The sequence below is a fragment of the Bidens hawaiensis genome, unplaced genomic scaffold (assembly GCF_021521415.1).
Source record: "Bidens hawaiensis isolate Kalapana, Puna unplaced genomic scaffold, B.hawaiensis_p1.1 tig00039060_1, whole genome shotgun sequence".
In the NCBI taxonomy this organism is placed as follows: Eukaryota; Viridiplantae; Streptophyta; class Magnoliopsida; order Asterales; family Asteraceae; genus Bidens; species Bidens hawaiensis.
The window spans coordinates 28157-49439 of record NW_027496868.1 but is presented as its reverse complement, the minus strand read 5'-3'; the positions used below and the strand labels follow the sequence as shown (position 1 = coordinate 49439).

General features: G+C 40.6%; 1 protein-coding gene across 1 annotated transcript; it reads right to left on the bottom strand.

The window, feature by feature from the left end:
- Nucleotides 1–14845: 14845 nt before the first annotated feature.
- LOC143590920 (protein JINGUBANG-like) lies at nt 14846–16128 on the bottom strand. Its single transcript, XM_077071264.1, has one exon. It carries the CDS (start codon nt 16126–16128, stop codon nt 14902–14904), a length of 1227 nt encoding a protein of 408 aa, XP_076927379.1. The 3' UTR covers nt 14846–14901.
- Nucleotides 16129–21283: the final 5155 nt, after the last annotated feature.

The window sequence follows — 21283 nt, the reverse complement described above, 5'->3', positions numbered from 1 at the left end:
CTGGTTCACGCCCGTTCCCGGTTAACGTAAGAAGAATCAAGACGCACAACCCACACAACAGTAGTTTCTGGAACCGCCTTGCATACCACCGTCCAATCTCACTCAACTCAGCCCTATCGCAAATCATATGGAAAGGGTTCATCCGACAGTGGCCGTGGGGCTGCTGATGCATCACGAGATCGTGGACGGGGGTACCGTGGACGAGGTCGTGGTCGATCTCGCGGTCGTGGCTATACACAACAACCAATCAACAACTTCCAACAACACCAAGGACAGCATTACTCTCCAAATACTAATCAGTGGGGTTCACCAATGACTTGTCAAAACACACCATGGCATAGCCCACCTTCACCACACCCTACTGTTCCTACCACACGATCCAGTTCCTCTTTTGGGCCCAACTAATAGGCTGGTATCCTAGGCCCACCACCCCAGGCCTACTATACTCATCATCCCAGTACGTACATGCCTACCAACCTTGAACAAGCTCTCAACACTATGACTTTAAACCCGGACTTGAAGTGGAATCTTGACACTGGCGCCACTAATCATATGACAAATACGACAGGTACTCTCTCATCTTATTTCAATAATCGCATTTCGAACAATATTGTTGTTGGCAATGGGTTTCAAATACCGGTCCTCGGCACTAGCTATACCAAAATACCCACTACCTATAAACCATTACACATTAATAATGTTCTTTATGCCCCTAACCTTATTAAAAACCTATTATCTGTTCGCCGCCTTACTACTGATAATATGATTTCTATTGAATTTGATCCGTTTGGTTTTCTTGTGAAGGAACATATTAAATTACCGTTTTATGATTCATTATCTACTACTTACATGCCATTTGACATCCTGCATAGTGATTTATGGACGTCTCCAGTTCTTAGTATCGGAGGTCACCGCTATTATGTGCTATTTCTTGATGACTTCACCAACTATTTATAGACATTTCATTTAACAAACAAATTACATGTATTCTCTATTTTCCTTAATATTCATAAGTTCATAAAAACTCAATTTAACATTTCTATCAAATCTTTTAAATGTGACAATGTAACCGAATATAATAACACATCATTTCATGATTTTTGTGCCAAACACGGCATGACTTTTCGCTTCTCGTGCCCCCACACATCTTCTCAAAACGGCAAGGCTGAAAGAAAAATTCGTTCCATTAATAACGTCATTCGTACTCTTCTTACACACGCTTCCGTTCCCACCACTTTTTGGCATCATGCTCTCCAACTTGCCACCTACATTCTTAATATTTTACCTAATAAAACTAAACAAAACTATACACCCACCTCACTCTTATACCGCAAACACCCGATCTATTCTCACCTTAGAACTTTCGGATGCCTTTATTACCCTCTTATCCATTCCACATCTATCAATAAACTCCAAAGTCGCTCATCTCCTTGTGTTTTTCTTGGCTACCCATCAAACCACAGGGGGTACAAATGTTATGAACTTTCCACTCGAAAAATTATCATATCTCGCCACGTAGTTTTTGATTAATCCATCTTCCCTTTCACTACCTTACAAAATCCCCCTTCTTCTTATGATTTTCTTCAATCGTCATCTGACCCCTAACCTTTATTATGGGTTCCCACTTCTCCCACTAATGTTCAGCTCAATTCCCACACCATTCCCGACCACCTGAGTCAACCTTCCTCAACCCCACCAGCCCAACATTCTCCTCAAGCCCAAACCCCAACCACAACATCTTCCATGATCTCTCCAGATCAGGCCCAAAACCAATCAATTCCCTCTTCTACAGCCCACACCACCATCCCCCTCCATCCTTCCAATAACTCTCCCACCACCCCTCCATTCTCACCATCCTGTCCTTCAACCACTACCACATCTTCCACACCACCCACAGTAGCCACCCCATCGGCTACCACTCATACTCAAGCAAATCCGCCTCCGGAGCGTACCATGACCACAAGAGGCATGGCCAGGATATCCAAACCCAAAACAATTTTCAACTTACACACTCACACCACACTTGAACCACTACCGCGAAACCCATCCGATGCCCTAGCCAGCCCAACATGGACCCGTGCTATGACCGACGAGTTCAATGCCCTTATTGAAAATAAGACATAGGAGTTAGTACCACGTCAACTGAACATGAATGTTATTCGGTGCATGTGGATTTTTAAACATAAAGCTAAATCAGATGGTACTCTTGAACGGTATAAGGATCATCTTGTTTGTGATGGCAGGTCTCAACAGGTTGGAATTGATTGTGATGAGATGTTTAGTCCTGTCGTTAAACCGGCAACCATCCGTACAGTTTTAAGCATTGCTTTATTTCAGGGTTGGGATATCAGTCAGTTGGATGTCAAAAATGCCTTTCTCCATGGCAACTTATCTGAAACTGTTTATATGCATCAGCCCATGGGTTTTAGACATCCGCATTTACCTCACCACGTGTGTCGATTAAAGAAGTCTCTTTATGGGTTAAAACAAGCTCCAAGGGCGTGGTATCAACGGTTCACAGACTTCGTAACCACTTTGGGATTTCGTCATAGTGCGTGTGATCACTCTCTCTTTATTTACATGCATGGTAATTAAACCGCCTACCTACTTCTCTATGTGGACGACATCATTTTGACAACCTCTTCACCTACTCTCAAAACTCGGATTTTGAAACACCTATCAGGAGAATTTGCTATGAAGGACCTTGGACCTTTAAGTTACTTTCTTGGCTTATCCGTCTCTCGAGATCCCAATGGAATCTTTCTATCTCATTCCACCTATGCTAGTGATATTCTTCATCGTGCAAATATGAAAGATTGTAACCCCGTTCACACCCCCGTGGATACCGCAGGCAAACTCAGCGCCAATGCCGGTTCGTTAATTGATGATCCAACTTTGTACCACCAACTCGCCGGTGCCCTTTAGTACTTGACATTCACACGACCGGGTATATCATACGCAGTACAACAGGTTTGCATGCATATGCATGCCCCGCGTACAGAACATATGAACGCCCTTCGGCGAATCTTACGGTATGTCAAGGGTACTATATCCAAGGGTATTTACATGCGTCGTAGCCCAATCTCCTCACTCATTTCTTACACAGACGCAGACTGGGCGGGTTGTCCAGACACTCGTCGATCCACATCTGGCTATTGTGTTTATCTTGGTGATAATCTCATCTCTGGTCCTCCAAAAGACAGTCCACTATTTCTCGTTCAAGTGCCGAAGCCGAATACCGAGGGGTGGCAAACGTTGTGGCTGAACTCTGTTGGGTTCGTAATCTTGTTACTTGAATTGGGTCGGCCACCCTCTCACGCTTCCTTGGTATATTGTGACAAATTTAGTGCCATTTATCTTTCAGGAAACCCGGTTCAACACCAATGCACTAAACACATCGAAATAGACATCCACTTTGTCCGGGAAAAGGTTCAACGCGGTCAGGTCAGAGTACTTCATGTCCCATCACGATATCAGTTCGCTGACATTTTCACGAAAGGACTTCCTCGCACACTGTTTGAAGACTTTCGATCCAGTCTAACATCTGTGATCCTCCAGCTTAGACTTAGGGGGTATATTAGATGATAATATTGTATGTGATTTTTTTACCTTATTTGTAGCTAAATTAGAGGCTTGATTTAAGTGTTATGATTGTATATATATATATATATTATTATGATGAATGAGAACACAGACAATTCATTCAAATATTCTATTCTATATTTCAACAAGAGGACTCTCAAAATCACAGTCCAATCAAAGGCAACAATTGGCACAAGGTGGAAACACTGCACGTGTACCACCAACACATTTTTTTTCAACCAAATAAGTGGCATCCACAATTTGGACCACAAAATCAGTGGTCAATTTCAAGGAATATGCCACCCCCACCACACAGTCCTTATCCCACTCAACAAAGTTGGGCACACCCTCCTTAGCCCAGTTCAGATAATCATGGTGCTGCTCAATCTAGACCCATTGACCCGGTTGATTTAAGCAATGCATTTGCTGCCATGACCGCAGACAACTCGGACGACCAATGGTACATGGACTCGGGTGCAACTTCTCACATTACCGATAACCAAAGTAAGCTAAATTCCCTTTTGTTATCAAGTTCCATTAATTCCATACGTGTCGGGAATGGTCAACAGATTCCAATATTTGGCTCGGGTAATAGCAATATACCAAACCCCACAAAACCACTACACCTCAAAAACGTCCTTTTCTCACCCCATATTATTAAAAACCTTATTTCGGTCCGGCAATTCAACATGGATAATTGGGACCTCTATTGAGTTCGATCCTTTCGGGTTTTCTGCGAAGGATTTCACAAATGGAAAGATCCTAACGAGGCATGACTCGGATAGCCACCTATACCCAGTCACAAATAACACCACCTCTGCTTCCGCCTTCCACTTTTCTCATGACCAAGATTTTTGGCACAACCGACTTGGACACCCGGGACTTCCTGTTTTTGATTCTCTTATTTTGAATAAATTTATTGCATGTAATAAACGCAGTCGTGAACTCGTTTGTCAATCATGTCAACTCTCCAAGAGTAAAAGATTACCATTTTATACTTCCATGTCACAAACTTTGTTACCCTTTGATATTATCCATTGTGACTTGTGGACCTCACATATACCTAGCAAATCCGGATATAAATATTATATGGTCTTGATTAATGACAAAATGCAATACACTTGGGTCTTCCCTTTAAAATTTAAATCCGAAACATTTGCTAACTTTGCACAATTCCATAAATTCATACATACTCAATTTCAAACCAACATAAAATCGTTCCAATGCGATTTAGGGGGTGAATTCGACAACCATAACTTTAAAAACATTGCCGCCTCCCATGGATTGCAATTTCGTTTTTCGTGCCCACAAACATCTCAACAAAACAGAAAGTCCAAACACATGGTTCGTCGAATCAATGAAATCATGCTTACTCTTCTAACTGATGCTTCGTTACCTCAAAACTTTTCGGTAGAAGCACTTCATGTTGCCACTTACCTACATAACATCCTTCCCACTAAACTTTTAAAATTCCACTCACCCATGGCCGCCTTATACCAACACCATCCCACGTATGACCATTTACATGTTTTCGGATGTGCTTGCTATCCCAATACATCGGCAACTAGACCTCACAAACTTAGCCCACGATCATCTCTATGTGTCTTTCTCGGTTATTCGGCTAATTTTCGAGCCTTGAACTTGAAACGGGAAAAATTATCATGTCAAGACATGTTGTGTTCGATGAGTCACACTTCCCATTCAAATCCAAAACTAATTCATAGCACACTAATTACTCCTTCTTAGACCAAGATCATGTGTCACCTATCTTGTTTCGGCCACCACACAATAACACCCCAACCTATCAGTCCCATTCACCAACAACCAACACCTCCCCGTCGCTAACTGCTCAAGCACAACCCACACCCCTACTCAACTCTTCCACACCAGCTGACACTTCATCCCACTTGCACTCCTCTCATATTCACGGCTCATCCTCTACTCAATCCTCACACAACAATACAACACTACCTGACCCTCCTGAAACTATCTCACCACCCACTACACCTACATCACCACCGCCACCATCACCGCCTTCACCGCCACCGCCACCGACCATTCACTGCATAACCACTCGCCTACGTGCGGGCATTACTAAACCAAAAATTCCATTTAACCTTCATACCACCTCTATCTCCCCCATTGCCTAAATCCCACATTACCGCTTTATCCGACCCAAATTGGAACGTTGCCATGAATGATGAGTATAATGCTTTAATGAACAATAACACATGGGACTTGGTTCCGAGGCCACCAGATGCACATGTAATTCGATGTATGTGGTTATATCGCCACAAGTTTAATGCAAATGGCCAATTAGAATGCAATAAAGCATGACTTCTAGTGAATGGGAAATCACAACAAGTTGGTGTCGACTGTGATGAAACATTTAGCCCTGTTGTGAAGCCCACTACTATCCGCACCGTACTTAGTTTGGCAACCTCTCGATCTTGGCCAATCCATCAATTAGATGTCAAGAACGGGTTTTTACACGGGGATCTCAAAGAAACGGTCTACATGTTCCAACCATCGGGCTTTAAAAATCAATCACACCCCGATTACGTTTGCAAATCAAAAAAATCATTATACGGGTTGACGCAAGCTCCTCGCGTTTGGTTCCAACGATTTGCCACTTTCCTTATTAAGTGTGGGTTCAAAAGTGCAATCACCGATACATCCTTGTTCATCTACAAAAAGGGTAATCAAATGGCCTGTTTGTTACTATATGTAGATGACATCATCTTAACAGCTTCACACCCGACATTACTACAAAACATCACTCAATCTCTATCCATGGAATTTGCAATGTCGGATCTTGGGAAACATCACCATTTTTTGGGCATCTCGGTTAAACATCAAAATGGCGGTCTATTTTTATCCCAGGAATCCTACGCGGAAGACATTTTGGCTCTTGCAAACATGTCTGATTGCAAACCCGCAAGCACTCCGGTTGATACTTCATCTAAACTAAGTGCTACTGTAGGCCAACCGTTACCCGACGGATCTCTTTACCGCAGCTTGGCTGGTGCGCTCCAGTACCTCACCTTCACTCGACCTGACATATCGTACGCTGTTCAGCAGATTTGCCTTTTCATGTACGCCCCGAGGGAACCATACTTTAATTTTCTAAAGCAGGTTTACGTTATGTTCGTGGTACGACTTCACATGGGTTATACATCAATCCCTCCAAGTCCAATGCTCTCACAGCCTACTTGAGGCCGACTGGGGGGTTGCCCCAATTCTAGACGATCCACGCCTGGATATTGTATTTTTTGGGTTCTAATTTGGTCTCGTGGTCTTCGAAACGTGAAGCAACTATTTCTAGATCAAGTGCTGAGGCTGAATACAAAGGGGTGACAAATACAGTTGCAGAAACGAGTTGGCTACGGAATCTACTTCTCGAACTATCAGTCCCCACTCGTCAAGCCACTATTGTTTACTGTGATAATATGTCCGTTGTTTATCTTTCCAAGAACCCGGTCCAACACCAACGTACAAAACACGTTGAGATTGACAAACACTTTGTTCGAGAAAAAGTCCGGTTTGGTGACATTCGAGTTCTTCACATACCAGCTGACTACCAATATGCCGACATATTTACAAAAGGACTCCCTCGACCTCTTTTTGCCAAATTCAAGTCTAGTCTTTGCGTTCGTTCATCTACTGCTACGACTGCGGGGGTGTGTTAGCTAGGCATATATTTAGTCAAAATATTTGTATTTATGTAGTAAATATTTGTGGTCATTGAAATTGATCATTTCCATGTATATCTCCTTGTTAGTTATTTCTTTGTGTATATGTATGTATCATTCTATGAATGAGAATCAATTTTGGTCAAATACCATTGCTTTCATACGTCCCAAATGAACCGAATGATAAATCCTAAATCGATGCATTATTGATAACTATTGAAGACACATAAATGTTTAAAGTGGGATGCATCCTATGCGATCCATGCTCGAAGACACACCGAAGCCTATGATAACACGCATTCTAGCGGATCCTATGAAGACTAGGGCGTTCACTAAACACTAATGATTGTTACACCCCGTTAAGCGATTTGCGGAAGCGTAAAACGGGAATGTAACAGACACCTTTGATATCAACCTCATTATTTATAAAGAACAATACAAACTACTTTAAAAATTTTACATTGATCTAACTTTATTTACAACTAGGTGATACAAACTAAATCCAGCCCGTTAAGCGGCTTTACTTCCTATTAGCACACTTGAATCAATTCACCCAGCATTGATCGCAAGTCAAACACGTAGCACATTGACTTTCTAATCCAATCCAGTACCTGAAAAACATGTTAAAGAGGGTCAACTACAAATAGTTGGTGAGTTTCAAGAGTTTCAAGAAATCAGTTGTGCGTACAACAATCATAGTTTGTAAATACGCAAGTTTGTATGTATGTATGTACGTTCACAAGTGCGTTTGTTTGTATGTTTATGATGTAATTATGCTAAGCTACAGTGAAGCCTTGACTATCTGTGCTGCGTGCATCCATTTCCCACGCCCAATCAACCACTATGGCCCCCTTTCCGCCCACAACATGCCCCGAGTAGCTATGTCTAACACTACATAGCGTTTTTGTATAACTATGGTCATGTGCAAATGGGATAATGTCTCAGCAAACCGTGTTGGCCCTACTTGGGTTTGTTAAACCAATACTACTATTCACAAGCCACCGGCCCGAAGTTAATCACTGTGTTAGTGGGGATTTTCGTGTGTTAGCACTTAGATAATTCCTATCATTAAACAGTTCAGAGTATATATAGATATGTATCAACATGTTTTTCACTCCAAAAGTTCGTAAAAACAGTTTAAAAGTGGGGTCATGAAACTCACTGTTTTGTAGGCACTCAGTGCGAGGTCAACTCAGGGTTCGTTTTCCTTGCTATCACTTAGTCCCTATAATTAATATTATAATAATATTAATATTTTAATATTATTATAATCTCAATACTAAATCGGGTTGTATAGCTAGTCTGGATATAGCTGTTACATCCAGAAAGTGTCAGTAGGCTTAGATTGTGATGTTGTTCAATGTCTAATACTTAAAACCGAACTTGGCTCAGTTTCCTCGTTTTCCCGGCTGGGCCAAGTTGTTCGTTTATGCGTTCAGAAAACAGTTATGGGGAAGTAAGCTTGGGTAAATGTGTTGGTCGATAAAATGATTAACTTATAAAGAAAGATCACACATTGGGGTTCCGGATTCGATACGAGGCCCATTTCCGTTTATTCAGTTTGATTTGAGGAGAAACGCGTACAATCTATCCAGATTGTCCAGGTTTCTCATAAAAAGGTTCGTTGTTACTTAATTTATCCAAAAATATGATTTTTTGATCACTCTTGATGTTCTAATATTCCAACAGGTTCGTTAATCACGAACTCGTTGGTTTTTATCAGAATTGAATTTGATTAATCTTTAAATTAGCACAATTAATTATCCGTTAATCATTAAATTATGAAAATTTAGTTACTTATCAATTAAAATATGTATATTTTTATAAAAATACTTCTGGAATTATTTACTGATTTATTAATTTATAAAAAATCATTTTATCTGTTATATTTAACCTGAAAATCGTCCGTTTATCCCAAATGATTTCCAAAAATTCCAAAAAAATTCCTGAATGCTCAAATTATATCCCAAAACCATCTGTATCAATTCCAGAATGTAACAAACTTGTTCAATATTCTTTTCGGGCCAATAACGACAATAAAAACTCATATGAACGCAAATGTATAAAATCTACTTAGGCTTTTCCAAATACTCCCAAATTTCATATGTGATCAAAATATACCAAATCTGAGTTCCTCACAAAATTTCATAATTTTTGAAGTATTTTAACTATTTTTCCCAAATAAACGTTCCAATTCGGTAATAAATTAACCAAATATTCTCGGATGGTCGAAAAATTACCAAATTTGAACAGGGACTCAATGATATGGTCCCTGATGTCCCTGAAAATTTTCATGACCTAAAAATATGCACATCATAATCAAATCCTAAACAGCCCGTATTCGACCAATTCAACGTTACCTTTGCGGTTTTCGCTCTCTTAATCCAATTTTTGGGTTCTCGTGCTCCTATATAAGCCAAGTACAGGTCCTATATCATAAACCAAGCATGTATCATTAAGAGACCAGCCATGAAAATTAGGGTTTCGGTTAGGGTTCTAAACCGAACTTTTAAACCGTAAAAACACCGTTTAAACCCTTTAATCCGTGTTTATGGCCAAAAAACTATCAAACCAGGTTTCTAATCATATGTACGATCAAAACATGTTTTTGGACAATTTTTAGGGTTTTTACATGGTTAAATGTTATTTTTGGTAATCAAAGTTCCATATTTATGCAAAATTTCATGTTTAAACAAGATTTATATAATCAAAAATGAGTTTTTACCTTGTGGTTTTAGATGGAAGGTTTGAAAAACAGAAGTAGATGATGAAATAATCTGGAGTTATCCCAAAATATCTAACTTTGTTAACATATATGTGAAGAAATCAAAAAAAATGGGATGTGGTCTCATTTGGCCGGCTAGAATGTTTAATGGGCCATTTGGGCCTCATTTTGGCCCAATGGCCTCAATTTGCGTGCCCGAACGTGAAATGCGGAGTTCAAATTTATTTCGGGTTTGGTTTTTGGCGCGAAAAATATATCGGGTACGACAAACAGCGCGAAAACGCGTGTTTTCGGCCAATTTCTTATAAATTTAGAAAAACATAGTATTTGTTTGTAAAAATAGAAAATATTTTCACGGATCGCTTAGAACATTCTCACTAAGTGTTTTGTAAGTCTTTTTCGGCTTAATGGATGATACAATGCTTGTTTCGTAACTATCTTTCGCGTTTAAATTCATAGCGGGTAGTTAAATGAGCATGTTTCGTTTAACTGATTTGCTGTCGTACTAAGGCCATAATACTAATATATTAGCTTATATTAAACGTATATAACTTATAGATAGCCCTCCCGGGATATCCGGGTCATAACCAGACCCGCTCGGTTATTCGTTTGTTCGTTACGCAATAAGCGGTTAATCGCTTATTTGTGAATACCGAAGTGTACCCGGTTTTGTCACGAATGTCACAGTGATGAAATCAAAACTCAATATATCTTCTAAATTTTTAAGATTATTTCACATTTTTATTGTTGATCTATAAACTAAATAAGTTATTTGTGGATACATATTTTTCTAAGACTGTGTGTTGCGGTCTCGCGACCAGCAACAATTCACCAGGTGGCGCGAGCCACGTCAGTGGCGCACACCACAACAGGCTGCCGTGAGTGGCGCCGCGAGCGAGCCAGCACGATTGTGGTGGCGAGCTAAAGTGACCGTTGGGGAGGGAATGTGTTAGGATTTGGATTTGACCGTTGGATTAAGTTTTTTTTCTATAATAGTTACCTATATAAACATTAGCACACACCAAAAAGCCTATAAAAAATACTCACCCATTCTACTCATTTTCTCCAATACAACCAATTACAAACCAAAAATGTAACGGAATTCCTTTTCTTCGTTCGACTCTTCAGAGGAAGACGACCTTCTTTTCGAAGCGGGGAGAATAACAATTAACCTGTTGGCTGAACGGTTTCAAGGACGACAAAGACTTAAAAGACAACCACCTCTTCGTCGTGATCGAGTGGGTGCTAATGAAACTTTGGTATGCCACTATTTAAGCCCCAATCCTCTTCATTCGTTTATCAAATGATTGTCGGATAGGTATCCTTTTTTACAAAAAAGAGAAGATGCAAGGCGTAAACTAGGTTTCACGACCATCCAAAAATTACAGCTGCTATTCGTTAACTAGCGTATGGAATTTCGACAGACGCAATGGATGAATACCTAGAAATGTCTGAAAAGGTTTCTCGAGACTCACTTCATTTTTCTGTCAAGGTATACATATATACATATATATTTCGTTTAGTTATATTTTATATATTGTCCTAGGGTTTACTTGACAATGTTTATACATAGGGATCATATCGATTTACTCACGAAGATATTTGCGCAAACTAACTTTGTATGATATCCAACACATATACGAGATGCACGGTGAAAAACATGGTTACCCCAGAATGCTCGGTAGCAAATCAACTGTACGCATGTTGGATGGGATATATCCTACGGCTTGGCGAGGCCAGTTCCACCGGGGTGATAACCCCATCCCCAGTATTTATACTTGAGGCAACGACCTCCCGTAATCTTTAGTTCTGGCATGCGCTTTTTGGTAATGTCGGGTCAAACAACAACATAAATATTATCGAACAGGCACCGATATTCGATTAAATTATTGGCCGGGTTGAGCCAACCCAATCGTTTTATGTGAATAGGGTTCAATTCAAGCATGGCTACTACCTGGTTGATAGGATTTACAACGAATGGTCGATGCTTATTCAAGTCCAATTGAAGACAACGGAAGTACCTTAAGAAGAAGCAAATCGGCACATAAAGATATTGAAAGGGAGTTTGAAGTAGTTATAAAGAAAAATTTTCATTTGATTTCGAAGCCACTACGGTTTTTGTCAAGGGAGAAAATAATGGATGTCGTCTACACTTGTATAATTCTACATAACATGGTTTTTGAGGACCGAGGTATGGCTATTTGTCAAAACTACCAATGTGACGTCTCACGACCCAAATCGACAATCGCCGATGATGAAAAAATCCAAAGCGTCTTATATATCAAGAACTGCGAGGCCTACAAAAACCTTCGTCATGAGTTGGTAGAGCAGGTGTGGGCTAGATGTCCCGATAATCTTGTACTAGACTAGTATTATTATTTGTTAATATTTTTATTTTAATGTAATATTAGTTATTAGTTTCTAAATTTAGAAGAACAAAATTATATAAATAAATAAATCAGATAATTCGTTGAAGCCACCGCTCGCCTGGACCACAACAGGCTCAGGCGGCTTCAACTGTGGCTTCAGCAAGCATCCAGTCAGCATTACATGGCAAAATATCATTGGACGAATTCGGATCCCAGCTTCAGCGATAACACACAGTCTAAAGAGAAAAAAAAATGAAATTTCTAAACAGGGTATGTGAAACATGCGACTTGTTTCAAAAAGGGTCGTTCTAAGGATAAACGGGACCTATACGCCCCATATAGAGCTATATAGAGGGCTATATGCGGGTAGAGGTGTACAAAACCAGTTTTAAACCCAAACCGAATCGGTTTGGTCAATGGCTGGTCAAAACCAGTTTGACTCAAACCGGTTCGGTATATAAACCAGTTTAGACACAAGATGGGCCGACCAGGTCACGTCGGTTCGGTTTAGTTTATAAACCGGTTTTGGCCGGTTTTAACCGGTTTTAAACTGGTTTTTGTCAAACCCGTTCGGTTTTAAAACCGGTTTGGTAGATCTTAAGGGGAATCGGTCATGAAACTGGTGGTTTGGGTCGGTTTGGAAACCGGTTTGGGTGAAACCGGTTTTAAACCCAAACTGGTTCTGTTTGGTTTGTCTAAAACCGGTCCCAACCCGGTTTTTTGTACACCTCTATATGGGGGCTTAAACGTCCCGTATATTTTCTATACGGGTAGAGGCATTCTAATATGGTTGACCGGTACCCATTCACTGACATAAAAAGTTAAGCCTCCTTTTCCTTACATTCACATGGTGAAAATTAAGTTGTTTGGTCTATACGTAAGGGACGCCAAAAAAATAAATAAATAAATAAACATGGTCAAACTTACTAAAATAAGTCCATCGACCACCAATTTTCATATCCACATTTTGATCCACGAATCCTGCCAGCCAATGGAACCTTTTTTGTTTTTAGTTATATTTTTCTTAAACAACCTACAAAATATATTTAAAAAGAAAAAAGACAGAGAAGCTAGCTATAAGGCTATGGTTTTTGATTTAACTAGCACTGATTAGTTAAAGCATCATGTTATTATCACATATATAATAGGATTTTAACTAGTTTACCCATTAGCTAGGACGTTGTGGGCTAACTAAAATAGCTATTTATGGCAATAGAGGAGATAAAAACAAAAACAAAAGTTTGATTGTTGTTAGTGGGTGATCCACCTTCCATCCGTTAAAGAGCTTGTTACCACGTTAACAAAGCCTCCATAAAGCTGCTTATAACGCCTCCTTTATTTGAGGCGAGGTGGTGTTTCAGGCATTAACATGCCTACATGGCACCCAAAATACGTATGATGTTACACGACAATGTAAAGCATAATTATTACAACCACCAAAGCAGAAAAACACATATAGAACCTCACTATCCTTAAATCGTGTGTCGTGGGTCAACTAAAAAGAGACAATTAAAGCGTCATGTAGACAATGAGCTTTAATTAACCAACTATTTAGCAAATGCGTTGTGGTTTGAGTCGATATAAAAAATCAAAATATTGTGATTGTTTGAAATAGGATGTAGTCCACCTTTTTAAACCCTCTAAAACACCATTGTGATAACAGGGGAAGGGGAGAGTGGTTTTGGCAACCCTTGTTGTTTGAAGGGGCATGAGCTAACGCCTCTTTTTTAAGTACATATAGCTGATGTGAAGCCCCCTCCCTCCTCTTCTCACTCTTGACAATCCACAACAAACAACCATACAAATATAAAATTAATGTGTTAAAGATCATTGATGTTTCTTTGCTTCCTATCAATCCTTTCACTTCTTTCGTTGAGTCAGAATCCGGAACACAATGCTACTAAAAACGTTTTCTTTTTCTTTTTAACCAAGTTACCACATTTAATTTAGAGAAAATTACTGATTGCATCCCTGTGATTTTAGGACAGAGACACAATGAGTCCCCGAAAAATTTTTTGAACTGGTTGACTCCCTGTGGTTTTAAAAACGAACAATTTGAATCCCTGTGGTTTCAGAAACGAACAATTTGAGTCCCTATAATTTCAGTAAAATTTAAGTTTACTCTGAAAGTTAAGTAACGACAAGGACTCAAATGGTTCATAAAATCAACTAATGAACCAATGAATCAAGTAATGAACAATAAAAATAACCAATACAAATTTTATTTGTTGTGATTAAAGCATTAATAATACTTATCGCTGGCTTCAATATCAAAAGTCAAAACTATATCAAAATGATAATTACAAGCTATAGGTTTAACCGTTTAATTGTTTAAACAATTAACTAATTGTTTAAACAATTAAATAAAAGATATTGAACTTATCAATATTAACATACACCAATATTTTCAAAAACATGCCAAAATTCATAAAGTCTATTGAGATTGTTTTTTAGCAGTATCGATACACTCAAAGGTGGTGTTCCTAGCGGTCCCAAGATCTACCCGAACAGCCAAACCCACCCGCGACAGCCCTCATAGAAAGGGTACCCAAACTTTCCACACTTTCACATCACAATCCAAACTCCCACTGTAAACCATATACGAAGCACCACTAGAATCCGTACCACTACAACTATCCAAACCAGCTGCCAAACATTTTATTGGACCATTATGCCCCTCCAAAACACACACACGACTATAACTTTTTCCATCTATACCCCTCCTCCAAATTCTAACTGTTTTATCAGCTGACCCACTGACAACCAAATCCCCCGCAACAGTAATACACAACACGGCCATATTATGCCCCCTTAAAGCACCAGCCACCACCATATGCCGCTGCGGCTCATCGCCACCGCTTGTAATTTTTTCCCATACAATAATCGACCGATCGCACGCACCCGAATACAAAACCGACTCATCCGAGCTTAACGCCAACGCGTTCACCGCAGATTTATGTTTTTCCAACGTGTCAACCAACTTATGCTTTTTCTCAATTTTTCGCCACACCTTTATTTTCCTATCCGCGGATCCCGTGTAGACGAATCCGTCGGAAGACACGACGATCGCGTTTATAGCGTCGTCGTGCGCGTTCCAAACGGACTCCAAACACTTAAAACCGGAAGCCCTCCATACTTTAAAAGTACGGTCCCATGAGGCCGAGTATATAAAAGTACCGTCACGTGACACTGCCAGTGCTGATACAGCGTCCACGTGATGCACCCACGTGCATCGCTTGTGACGCCGTATCTTAACGTAGTTTTTCGTTAAAAACATCTTCGTTAGACGGTCGTTAAGTGTCGGCAACGTTGCCACGTACGTTGACTTAATCACTTTCCGATTATTATTATTTTCATCGACGTCGTGACAGATTTTCCAAACACAGATTTTATTATCCTGGTGGCCGGTGAATAGTTTGTCACCGGAAATCACCATTGACTTCACCGGACTATCGCCGTCGGAGATCAAGGTTTGGACCGCCGGTGACGGTGATTCGTCGAGAGAGAATGCCCGGATTTGGTTGTCGGAGGAGCCGGTGAGAAGGTGTTTTCCGGCGAGTGCGAGTGAGGATATTGACGACGCGTGGGATTTGATGGAGGTGATGTAGTGGTGGTTGACGGTGGTTGATGGTGGTTGAAATGTTAGTGATGCCACCGACGCTAAACTTTGCTCCGATGATAAAGAATAACTTTCCGGTTGAAACTCCGGTGAGATTTCTTGGTGGTTTGACTTCCGGCGATGAAATTGGAGAACACCCATTTTGTTTCTCCGGTGATATTGACCACACCTCTTCTTCTCTGTCTAGTGGAGAGAGTTTAATGAGTGTGAATAGAGGGGATGGGTTTATATAGGATAGAGTATGTTATTAGTGGGCCCACATAAGATTTATACGTAATGCAGTGTGTAGTTGTACGTTTAGAAGTCCTGTTGGATAGCTGTTGGCATGCAAGTTGTATAGCCGTGTGCCTTCGCAGTTTCGTGTCTTGTTCTTTATGTATTAAAATTATGTTATCAGTCAAGTTGAATAATTATAAAAACTTTAATGCTAAGATGGTAAGATGATAATAATATTTTACGATCCATGATGTGACATTCACATTATGGAAAGTTGCGTGATGTAAAGAACATTTTTTTATGTTGTAATCTTTAGTTTTGTTACAAATATTCAATTAGACCACATATTTAACCTCATAAATTGTGTGATGTTAACATCACAGACATTATTTTTGCGTAAAATAGATATATTATAACAAGTGAAAGATAGTTACATATATTTTAAACGTTACTAGGAAAAATATCTTTCGACGAAAACAAATTCTTTTATGATTTATCTCATGTCCGTGTATACTCGGTTGAAATATTACTATCGTTTTGACAACGTTTTTTCCTGTTTTTTTAGTTATTTATACAAGTGATGTTACTACTGCTATTATGTATTTACTTGAGTTGACTTTTCTAACTACTTTAGCTAGGTAGTTAGGTTCACTTGTGCTATTAAAATTCTCACTTGTACCGTAAATAAAGAAATAGTATCTCTTATATGATTTGATAAACATATAATAGAAAAAATCACGAATTCTTAATTACCTTTTTATTCTCTTCAATATATTAGATAATTTTTAAAGAACAAGACTGAAAATTTTTTTTGTGAATTAAATTACTAAGATTTCGCTTGCAATTCAAAAAATATTGAGAAGTCAATAAACTGAAACATTTAGTTTCATCCTCAAGAAATACGAGTGTATAAAGATACATAATTTTTTTACACTAACAACTTACACTTCATAACTCTACATACTTCAAAATTACACATTATTAATAATCACGGGATTTAAACCTTCACGATATGAAAAGATAAAGTTTTGCGTAACGACTTGATACGTTAACTTGCTAGGCTAAAGGCAAATAAATAATTATTTTGAGACAATAGTAGATATAGTAACGTACGTGTTTATTGCAAATTGTTAATTAGTGGGTGTGGTTACCAACTTAACTTATTTAAGAAAAATTCTATAGCAAAGTTTTACTATTTGTAGTGATGCAATCAAACCAAAATACATAATTGTCGAGTATTTAGTGAACGTGCATCACGTTTTTCTGTTTGGTAGGAGTTTGATCAAGCATATAGATAATTTGTAAGGTAAATCTATATTTATAACATCTAATAGAAAATAAAAAATATGAAAGTTCACTTCTCACTTTCACATTAAACAACATTTAAATTACAAATAAATTTGTAGTACGTAATGTTTATCACAACCTATAAAAAAACAGATAAAAATAATTTGGGTCGTACGTACTTACTATTTCTAAAATTTAAGTTTCTAAAATTGTTAATTTACTGAAGAGGTATGTACCCGCCTCAACACCGAGCAGGGCGGGTCAACCCACAAGGTATAGACAAGAAGCTTGAAATCAAGACATTATGAAGGCACAAAGCCAAAACTTACACGCATGGCGCATATCACATATGCTCACGCATATCACATATGTTCATGCATCACATGCTCAGGCATCATATGCCCAGGCACCACACATGCTCAGGCATCATATGCCCAGGCACACATATGCTCGCGCATCACATATGCTCACGCATATCACATATGCTCGCGCATCACATATGCTCACGCATATCACATATGCGCGCGGCGCATATCACATGTTCGTGCATATCACATCTGCGCATAAAACAGCTGCGCGTGAGAATAAAGAGAAGACCTCGCGCATCCTCAGGATTGGCGCATATCACACATGCACATAGTCAACCTCGTCCTTATCCAAATCAGGATTAGGGCAACCTTGATTGTGCACGTCAGACAACCTTCCAGAAGGTATCTTTTTAAGGAATAAGAATATGCTGATGTTGACAGCTGCCAAATGAAAGGTGGACAACTCAGCATGACACATGTGCTACCACGTGATTACAACCAATGAGAAAGCACCAGGTGTCCCAGAGGACACGTGGCGCAGAGCAATTGGAGGAGGCCAACAAGGCTGAGCCCAATCAGTGGAAACCCTAGCACTATAAATATAGCATCAACTCCACAAGGAGAGGAAATTTCATTCAATCATATTCAATCATATTCAATCATATTCAATTACATTCAATCACAGACAGTTACAGCCAGTAACATAACAATCATATTCAATCACAGAGTATTCAACTATCAAGCAATACTCCTGAAATTTCCTGACTCTCATATTATTATCTTCTCCACAAATACTTATTCTCACACCGAAGGGTTACCCCAAAGAGGACCCATCTGTCCCTTTCTGAGGGGTAAGCTGACGGTGCTGTTCATTTTTGTAGGTGGAAGAACCCAGATCCAAGAGAAACCATCGGTGAAATAGCATAATCACATCCGAGGAAAGTAGATCGTCTACCAGTGAGCCGATCCACGTTTCTTCATTGGCGCCATCCACTGTTACAACGGCAATCAGATCTCATCAGATCTATATATAAAAAAATCACCATGGTTTCTGGCGTTCATAACGTTGATCAAGTTCTGGAGGATATTGAACGTGAGGATGTTAATGAGGGACAACAGTTTCTGAGGGTGCCGCGTGATTCTACGCGCACCACCAGTAACCGTCCCTTCATCACAACTCCTCACGGCCAGACTGAAACTCCTCCAGACGATCTCACGTTACAAAATCTTGCTGGCGCGAAACAAAAAGGACCAATGGGTCCAGAAGATGAAACAAATGATCCTAAAGAATGGCTCATAAACGAGCAGCGGCGTCTAATGGACAAGTACAATGAGATGGTCAAACAGAAAAAGCTAGCCGACTTAACACAAAGGCAAGCGTTTGATAAGCAAACTGTTCATGGAACAAAAAGGCCGCGCGCGCCGGAAGAAGGACATTCTGTTCACACTGCACACACTGAGTTCAGTGATGAAGAAGTGCACAGCATGAGGAAGACGCGAGATACTCATGCGGGAGGCTCACAGCTCCGCGCGCCTGTGAACATGGCGCCTGGAGCCAGAGCCGATCTGGATCTGCACATGCCGTACAGCCCACCAGTTAGAGGGCAAGTGGACGTAACCACACCGTACAGACCAGCCATCTTGGTGAAACATTCAAAGTTCACTGCGCGCATCGCGCAGGCTCCCATCCAGCACAAAACCAAGATGCCAAGTGGTTTGGGTAAATATGACGGCACAACAGATCCAGACGATTTCTTGCAAGGTTTTTACAACACGGGAAACCTAGAGAGCTGGACGATGCCAACATGGTGTCACATGTTTGCTCGTTGCCTCACGGGCGCGGCGCGTGTCTGGTTCGAGAGCTTGCCGACTGGGCAAATTGATGGGTTCGAGGAACTATTGGAAAAGTTCCAAGCCCACTTCGTACAACAGCGCAGACACACGCGCGACCCTGATGACATCATGCACTGCGTGCGCAGGAATGATGAAACGATTGAAGACTACATCACTCGTTTCAATCAGGAGTCTCTAGCAATCGGAGGTATAACTGAGCAACTCCTGCGCGTGGCCTTTATACAAGGCGCGCGCAGTGATCAACTCCGCCGAGCTCTCGTAAGCAGAGATGGCATGCCCACCACGTGGGCCAAGTTAATGGAAGCATCGCGAGTTTTCGCGAGGAATGAAAAAAAAATTGCCCAAGATAGGGCAAGAGAAAGAGCGCATCAAGCTGAGTCACCGCGCAGCAAAGAAAAGAGGGGCAAGCAGAACTCTGTATGGTCCAGGTTGCAACCAACCAGTTTTTCTTCCGCAGAAAAGCAGGCGCAACCAAGCTCACCCCAGCAACAAAAAGATGTTAGTAATCGCGGGGAGGGTGACAAGAGGGAGGGCGGCAGAGATCCTAGCAGACCCCTGCCAAGAATATGGACTCCCCTCACTAAAACTCCTTCACAGGTGTTAAGCACTGAGAATGTCCAATTCAAAAGCCCCAAGCCACTACACTACAAGGGACCATCAGACAGTGGCAAGTACTGTGAATTTCACAAGTCCACAGGGCACAACACTGATGCATGCCACCACTTGAAGGATGCAATTGAAAAGGACGTGAAATCAGGCAAGCTGGCTCACCTGGTGAAAAACTCAAGACCAGAAGATGAACAATCAGGAGCCTCAGCCAGCAAAAAGTACAAAAGAATCTGTGTAGCCGAGGGAGGCAGGCAAGGGCAGACATCAAGAAAGAGAAGCGCGCAAATCCAAGGAGATTGGCGCGAGCAGCAAGTCATCTTCCCAAGAATCAGGGGAGGCCCTTCCATCAGCAGTCCTCTTGTTATCACTACACACATTGCTCATTACGAAGTGTCAAAGGTCCTGGTTGACACTGGCAGCGAGTCAGACATCATGTATGAGCAATGTTTCAGGAAACTGGATCCGGCAGACCAAGCAAGGCTTGAAATTGTGAATGCACCAATCTCTGGTGTTTCAAATGAAATCATTCATCCCCTAGGTCAAATACAATTTGAGCTAACTATGGGGGATGACAAACACAAGCGAGCCGAAGTTGTCAACTTCTTGGTCCTGCCCACCACTTCTTGCCACAATATGATCTTGGGTAGGGGAACGATTGCCCAATTCCACGCCATACCGTCGCCAGCGCACGGCGCGTTGGGGTTCCCTACACCAACAGGTGTAACTTTTGTATACCGAGATCATTTGTGCGCAGTGACAAGTACCCCGCGGGAGGGGAGAATGAAACTTCCAATGGCAGACAACGCGCCAGAGGAATGGATTCTCAACCCAAAATTCCCGGAGCAGAAAATCACAATTGGCGCAACGATATCAGACGACACGAGGTTGAGAATTAAAAGGTTGCTCACAGCATATATGTCGGTCTTCGCGTGGCAACACTCTGATATGACTGGGGTTCCGCGAGACCTGGCTCAGCATTCTCTAAACACCTTCAAGTCTGTAGAGCCAATTGCTCAAAAGAA